Below are 8,514 nucleotides of genomic sequence, written 5' to 3' on the forward strand. Positions count from 1 at the left end.
CCTTCAGACACCTCTTGGATTAATAAAGACCTTCATCCTCATGCTGCAAGACTGTGATCAGCATGACTCACTGACTGCTTTTCTGACTTATAATCCCTTAAGTGAATGAGAAATGAATACTGAACTTCAGTGGCAAAACAGTGGCTCATCAATCTAATACACCCTTAATGTTGGATGGTTTTGATTACACTGATTACCGTCAAGGGCACATGTCCCATGAGGAAAAATCATCATGTATCCTGGCAACTGTTGTCATGACATAGAAAAGATAATCTACCTGATTTTTAGTGTTATGAACTATTAGCCTGGGTTTTCCCATGCTGCCTTGCGCGTGATTTTGTTCACGCTGCTAGGCAACCTGGATTCCATGGACTTCGTGCATCTCAACGAAGGAATGAAGGGAAAATGTGACCATTATGCTGTGACAAATGCTGTGACAAAATGTGACAAATGCTGTGTATACTTCCCTATGTTGAAAAATCCATAAACATTGCATTACAAAAAAAAAAAGATGATAATACTTCTTTTTTTTATTCCATGCTTCTACCACATTGTCTTACAACCTTTTGACATGTCGTAGTGTTGTTTTCAGTCAGAACAAACATATCGCTAAAGAGAAAATCAACATTGAATCAATATTTGCCAGGGGTATGAATAATTTGGTTCTTAACTGTAGGTTGTGTTGAGTGCACTGCTCTATTTGTCATCATATAGCCAGCCCCATGCCGGATAAGCGATTGTGATTGGTACCTGGGTTTTCAGAACATTGAAATAGGAGTCAGTGGCCTTCTTGCCAGACTGACCTGCAGAGCAAATTGAAGGTTTGTTTGGGTTTTCCCAGGCCAGTATTTGCCTTGTGTAGAAAACACCAACTTTTTTAACCCCCCCCCCCCCACCACCGCACGCTACGCCTACAGGAACCACAGCATAGCCATACAGTTTAAATTCACCCACACTTTATATGAATAAAAAATGTTGACAGTGCAAATACTGCTGTTGCATATATACTGTGCATTAGTTTTGAACATTTTGAACATTTGCAAAAACACCACCATACCATAAAATCCAATGTCAGCTTCTTCCTCATGAATGGAGGATGAAGTTGATGGTGTACCTGGGAAAACAATTTTTTTTAAAAATCTGAAATTACCTGTGAAGTACGTTTGACCATTTCACTGTTAGCATATTGGAAATGGTCATTAACAGCTCAGCTCAGTGAGAGAAATTCACTCTACCTTCATCAGTGGAGGTATCCTTAGGAAGAGCCTGAGGGCTGAGAAATTTAAGCAAAGCACCTTGAGGGAGAAAGAAAAGATATGTTAGCATTTCCATATTTTGATATTTAGAAGGGATGCAGCTACTTTCACAACTACCAATGCTTACTGTAAAAACATCCCAAGCTAATGTTATACATTGACCTAGGCCTACTTGTAGCTTAACATAGCATTTAAGCGAGAGGGACCAATCAAATCGGTGTAGGCGGGACAAAGGCGAGCTACACTGATGACTGACACTGATGAATTGTTGTGATTGGTCGTAGCGTTATCCAACTGCGTGCAGTGAGAGTTTCAAATGCATGCTTGGTGCCGCCCCCTGGCCAGCTCGGGGCCCCAAGCAATTGCTTGGTTTGCTTGCCTTCTAGCGACGGGCCTGTCTTCTGTTGGTGAACCACTGCCACCTTGGCGCAGTGATTGCACGCAGCCACACTGTTTCCCAGGTAAGAATCTGATGCTTAGTGTTTGTGGATTAAAATCCTTGTTTGCATCTCATATCACATTCCTTTTATTTACGCTTTGTTGTATACTCAGAATAAGGCTATAGGCACCACCTTGTACAAATATAGCCTTGTGTTTACTTTCACTTTCACTTGATATTGTTATGGCTATGGAAGAAATTATGGTCAATCATTTCTTGGACAATTGTCCCTTGACTTCATTAAAAAAGAAACCTTAAAAACTCTGAGTAGAATCTGCAAACCAGTATGTCTTTGGGGGATTGAACTTCTTCAGATCTGATTATTGTTACTGTTTTCTTATCTGTATTAGGCCTGCATCAAAAGCAAGACTCAGTAGGAAAAAATAGTCAAAACTTTAAACTATCCCTATAATTCACTATGCTACCACTGATCAAATCATTATGGACCCTTTCAAGAGGGTTCCATTATCAGCATCATAGTTGGCCCCACAAGACTTCCTTTTTAACATTCCATATGTTATCTTAATGCAGAGGAAGTAGATTGGGGCCCAAATAGAACGTTCAAGCATTGTTTTTGTTTTTATTGTTGACTATACATTACAGATATTTTTGTGATACAATATATACAATATGGCATTCTGGAATGCAAAGAAATAATACCTTATTGTCCTGCTCTGGACTGTGGAAAGTAACCAAATAAAGAGTATACTTACAAGACCATAAAATGTCACATTGCATCCTGAGATTTTAATCTTTATAAACAGGTGTATTCTTGACTGTGAATATCAGCCTTCTTTTAACTGACAACTGGCCCCTGTGGAAGACTCGTGAGATGAGTCTTAATTAGATTCCATCTCCAGAAAATTAGACTATTATGGAAAAGTTAATTTTTTCCCGTAATTTATTTCAAAAAGTGAAACTTTCATACAATCTAGATCCGGTATGAATAAAGTGAACATTTCTAAGCCTTTTTTTGTCATTGTTTTTGTTTTTATTGTTGAAAGGGTCCATAAGGTCTGTCCCTATTACTCTGTCCCTATCACTGTCAGAATATCACTGTATCACTATTGGCTCTAACATTGATTATTCCCTGCAACATAATTACATTATACAATATAATATTGCCCATCTTTCATGGTCTAGCTTTCGTGTTTAAGTAAGTACGAATGTTGGCAACGAAGAGTTTTCTCTGTCAACAAAATTGAGGTTCCCGTGTATCCTGTGCTGTATACAGTATACTCATCAAGAAAAAAGAATGTTCGATGAAGTAAGCAGCCTTTATTTTGATAAGAAGACATGACAGCATGCAAAACATACTGTTTTAAGATACTTAGTTGGCTTTTAAATGTATACACCATAATGTTTGCCATAATACACCTGTATATCCGTTTGCAAATTTGCTACATTTTAAATCAATTGTTTTAATCTCTTTGCCCCGATTACTTGTTCCTATCCCATAGTACAATCATCACAATCACAATGATCAATGTTTGACATTATTGTACACAGTAAAATTAATAATAAACTTACTAAAGAAAATCCTCAACCACCCATATCAAAACTATGCCATTAACAATAGTCTGTGATTGATTTGATTTGTTATAGTAAACTATTTGCAATAAGCAAAACGTGTTTACATCTATATAAGAAATATACATTCATGTACAGACTACACAAACTGGATATTTAATAATGAACAACCTTCTCAGTAAAACATGTGCTGGTGGTAGTGTACTGGCTAAAGAGTTGAGCTAGCATGCTATAGCCTGAAAAGTTGCGGGCTGAATTCCCACCTTCCACCGTTGTGCCCTTGAGCAAAGCATGGTGGGGATTGATATTATGCAAGTTTCTTTGGATGAAACGCATCTCCTAAATGAGTAAATGTAAAACTTCAAAACGTCAAAATTAAGGGCATAGCCACCGTAACCCAGGTATTTTTGAATACAGAAATGTGTCTATCCGTGTTGGTCTTTCAGCCACACACAAAGTCTGTACTTCTCTTATTATCTTGATCAAACCTGATATTAGTTTGCCTGCAGAGACTGAAGGTTGATAATGTACACTGCCAGTAATGTAAAGTCTGTTTTTAGGTCACTGAAAACTGTTATTCTTAAAAACAAAGATGTTCAAAAACTCAATTGTCAGGGTTTTCTTATAGACAGGGAAAACAGTAGGGAGTTTGGGGTTTATTGCATTCTCCCCATTATTCTAAATATTTCCAGGTCTCTGATTGGTCAAATATACCCTGTTTGATTGGCATGTTCTTGACACGCTTTCCCGGTTGTTTTTGCCTAAACAAGCACAAGAAAATTCTCTGTCTTGATAATGACAACACATCCTCACACATCTAAGAGAGGATAATCCCTTCCTGTCTGTCTAACTCAAAAACGGTCATTTCTAACTCTCTGACTTTTTCCTCTATCTGGTTTATGAACATCAGCGTTTCAGACTCAGATCGTCTTCGACCCTTGTCCCTCTTTCTGATCTCTTGCATCTCTCTGACATCACTGGCAATGCTGACCAAATCAAGGATCATGGACCACATGTTCGCCTTAGGTGTTGTTTTGTCACTAGCACTGATTGGTCGTGTGGCCTCAGTTGCCTGTTTACCCATTGGGGTCAGCTTTAATCTCTGGGTCAAACCTGATATTGGTTTACCTGCGCCAATTGAAGCCTGACAATCTTGTACACTGCCAGTACAGTTCTGCAAATTGCTCATAACAGGGCTGAGCCTGCTGTTGCAATCATTCAAGATCTCTTTGATCTTCTCCTGACAACTCTTCTCGCGGGTTATCTTGGTGATGTTGGAAGCAACACCAGTGATTCCGCCGGCAGCTGCGACTACCACGCCAACACCGGTCACCGCCAGGGAAGCTCCAAAGGTGAAGGGAGCCATGATGAGACCAACAATGGAAGTGACACCGCCGACGGCACCAATCACCCCGCCAGATAGACTGCAAACAGTGGTCCTCCTGTGGACCGACTCCAGCTGCCCTATGGTCTTCCTCAGGCATCCGATCTGCTTTTTCACACTGACATTAATGCCTCTGAAAGACAAATATATAATATACAGCTCTGGAAAAAATTAAAAGACCACTGCACATTTTCCTGATGTCATCCTATGGTTGCTGAGTGACATTTGATTGAGTTGACAGTCATATTCAAAATAAAGGCACCCTTTACAAGATTTGATCTTGTGGTTTCCACTCTGATTGAAAAGCACAATAATAAAAAATGAACTAAATATTTATCTTTTGCAACAAAGTATGAACATAACTCCGATATATAATACTAGATGGAATACTCTGACAGCAGTCTGCAGAAAAAGATATCTGAATTCCGCTCAGACAATGGCAGAGGTGCCGTTTGTCATAGTAAGAGGTTATGTAGGCCCTACCATTAAAATGATATTAAAGGAACATGGCCACTTTTTGGGACTTTAGCTTATTCACCATATTCCCCAGAGTAAGCTAAGTCGATACAACCCTTTCTCATCTCTGTGCATATAGTTACTCGGTCTCATGCACCCACCGCTAGCCTAGCTTAGCACAGTTTCTTGAAGTGGCCAATTCCAATAGCCTTCACTCTTAAAACGAATGTGTTAAAAACAACACAAATTCCGTGTCCAGACAACAACACATCTCTGTGTCCAGATAGGGACAACACATTTGTTTTATAATGTAACTCCAAAATGTTCCTATTTACATGCTGTGATTTGTTTAGTTACAATGTGTAGCCTACAAATAACAAGACACAGCCATTTTGCAATGGCCTACTTGCTACTATGTTTACATTCATTCATTTCCTGCATTTTTGTCATCACTAAATAAATGTATCATAACTTTTGAAAGATTAAGGATATTCCAATTTAGTTGTTTTGCTAAATAACTCACAGATTAACAGATAAACATGTTATACACTCTATATTTTTCTCTATCTTGTAGAGAAATACGGATGATGATAAAAATTCATTTATAATAAATTTGGAGAGGAATTTCAGAAGACTGTTCATTACTATATCAACATTACCATATGTATTTTACATAATTTAATAGAACTGATCCTTCTGATTACAATGGTATGTATATCCCATTGATGGCATGTTTTTTTTTGTGTGAGGAAGTCGTCCAGCACCAAAAATGGAATGTTCAGCACGGGCACAAAAGGATTAATGGAATTTGGATCTACTTGGTTTATTTGTGGTTAATTAAATTTTGTAAATCTTTACAAACAACAATTGACACAAGTTCAGATGATTATTTATTTTGGATGAACACTTTACCCATCTTCCATTTCTGCAGGAAGTGCAGCTCTGCCATGTCGCCACTTCATCCTGAGTGTAAAAGTAGTCAAGTGTAAGCATTCTTGTAATTGGCTAAAAGAGCACCATACAACAAAATCAGAATGCTCACTAACCCCAAAGTATGAAGGGCAATTTTAAAAAAGAAAAACAGACATTACAAAAGAGAAATGCACACTGCAGTTATTCAAGTTCAAAACATTCTATTTTGCATGACAACCAAACTTGTTGGCTTAGGAAAACACATTCATTTGGTTGACTGTTACGTAGGCTACCAGGTTCCCTACTTACTCCACTAAACAATCTTCTGTCATTTGAATACCAGAAATTAACTGGACAGAATACAATATGATATATTGTACTAAAAGTAATCACATTCACAATACTGGAGGCAATTTAATGGACCTTTTCATGGATCAATTATAACTCAAGATGACAGGTGCAAAAAAGTATAACTTTACCGTCGTCTCGATGATGTACTTATTAGCATCTTGATTTAACTGAAGAAGAATAACTACTCGGAAAACCACTGGGTCTCTTATTTCATAAATCTGTAATTTCCTTAATAATGATGATGATGATGATGATGATGATGATGATGTTCATCTCCCATTGTGCGTGTATAAATGATCTTCATAAGCATTGCAATGGAGAAGCTGATCAAACCTTTAGCTATCATAACTTTGACTAACAAAGTCTAAAATTTAGGCTACTTATTAATACAAAAAAGTATAAATTTGAATGCCTACTCTGTACAACCCTGTGTTAGCAGTATGGTAATTTGGATTAAAATGAAGCTCCTCAGACTTGTCTGGCTATATAAAGACTTCTGGAACAGCCAGTACAGACGTTTCATTGTTCACTGAAATAGCAAGGAGGAAGTATAATAAAAAAAAAAAACATTTTTTCTGCTTCATCATTGTGTACACAGCTCTGCAGTGGAAACAAAGGTGACAGATACAAGTCACCTGCTTTTCGCTCTACTTTCATTTTAGTGCAATGTTATTATTATTAAAATGCTTCAATCCTTTCATAGCTGGCCCAACTTGACATTTGATGACATTCCCCTAGATACCTAACCTGACCCTAGCCAGATGAATTTCGTTCCGCTTAGCTCCGCCTAGCTTCGCTCACATCCATCTGGGACCTCTTCCATTGAGAGTGATTTCTGCAACCGATTTTATGGTACAGCCAATCAGGACGCAGGGCGGGAGTTTCATAGATGTGACATAGCGTAGAAGCGACTGTGAAACTGTTATCAGCGCCACGGGTTGGCTTCGATGTGAGTGGTTGAAGTAGCACGTCAATAGATGACGGACAAGTGGCTTATTCAATCATATGCAAGCATTTTTTGATTAGGCCCAGCCTTCTGAAGCAACACTTCAATGGATCGGTTCCAGATGGATGAGTGGAGCTAGGCGGAGCGAAATTCATCTGGCTAGGGTCAGGTTACTAGATACCATGTTTACAATAATGGTTCATGCAAACAGATGGAATGTCAAAGGCAATTGCCTCCAGACCTGTTAGATGTCTTCGCATGCTGGGCGTGTGCCATCCACAGACAACATGCTTCCACATGATAAACACGCCTGATTGACAGTTTCTCTGTATTGTTTAATGTACTTTGGTGTGTACTTATTGCAGTGGTATCTAAAAGTTATAGGCATAGGACCATTTCAGAAGGATGGTGCCCACCATACATGGATCCATCTTTCGTATTAAATATGTTATAATCTTCAAATGTTTCAAAAAGATGAAGGGCACCTTACAGCACCTTAAATGATGGCTTCTAGTGAATTTTGTGGAAACTAATTGATAAATTGACTCAAAAATATACAACCCAAAAACAGAAAAAGTTGGGACATTGTGTAAAATGTTAATAAAAACAGAATGTAATAATCTGCAAATCTCTTAAAGTCATATTTAGTTGCAAAAAGGACACAGACAACATATCAAATGTTAAAAATGACAAATTTGACTATTTCATGGAAAATATCTGTTAATTTTGGATTTGACACCAGTAATAAAATTGGGGTAATAAAATGCTGTAAAAGTTGTGTAATGATAAAGAAAACAAAATGAGGAATGTTTGAAAACTAATTAGGGTAAATGGCAATATGATTGGGTATGAAAAAGAGCATCCCAGGCACTGCATCAACACCACACATGTTTCCAGACCTGTCATTGTATGGGCTTAGGAAAACCTCTGATAACCATTGTCTATGTGTACAATTTAATACTCTATTCAAAAACTGCAGCCAAAATTGTAACAGCAAAAATTGTATTGAGACATGATACAGAAAATACCACCATCTTATCTGGGGCTGAGCTTGTTTAACCCCTTATAACATGTAAATGATCTGTTTACATGTTATATATTTCATATATAATTTTTAATATTCATTTAATTATTTATTTATTTTTTTCCCCGTCATCTACTTCCTGAATTTTTGGTCAACGATACCCGGGACACCGAACCGGCACATGAAATTTGGTGGGTATGTAGCCCCACTAGACTT

General features: G+C 37.8%; 1 protein-coding gene across 1 annotated transcript; it reads right to left on the reverse strand.

Annotated features, from left to right (window-relative positions):
* Positions 1–2,958: 2,958 nt before the first annotated feature.
* LOC121689475 (apolipoprotein L3-like) lies at positions 2,959–6,827 on the reverse strand. The gene is made up of 3 exons (XM_042069341.1): positions 6,458–6,827; positions 5,978–6,035; positions 2,959–4,742 (listed from the first exon to the last, which is right to left on the reverse strand). The coding sequence occupies exons 1-3, from the start codon at positions 6,483–6,485 to the stop codon at positions 4,043–4,045; spliced, it is 786 nt and encodes a 261-aa protein (XP_041925275.1). The 5' UTR covers positions 6,486–6,827; the 3' UTR covers positions 2,959–4,042.
* Positions 6,828–8,514: the final 1,687 nt, after the last annotated feature.

Source organism: Alosa sapidissima, chromosome 18, assembly GCF_018492685.1.
Source record: "Alosa sapidissima isolate fAloSap1 chromosome 18, fAloSap1.pri, whole genome shotgun sequence".
Classification (NCBI taxonomy): domain Eukaryota; kingdom Metazoa; phylum Chordata; class Actinopteri; order Clupeiformes; family Clupeidae; genus Alosa; species Alosa sapidissima.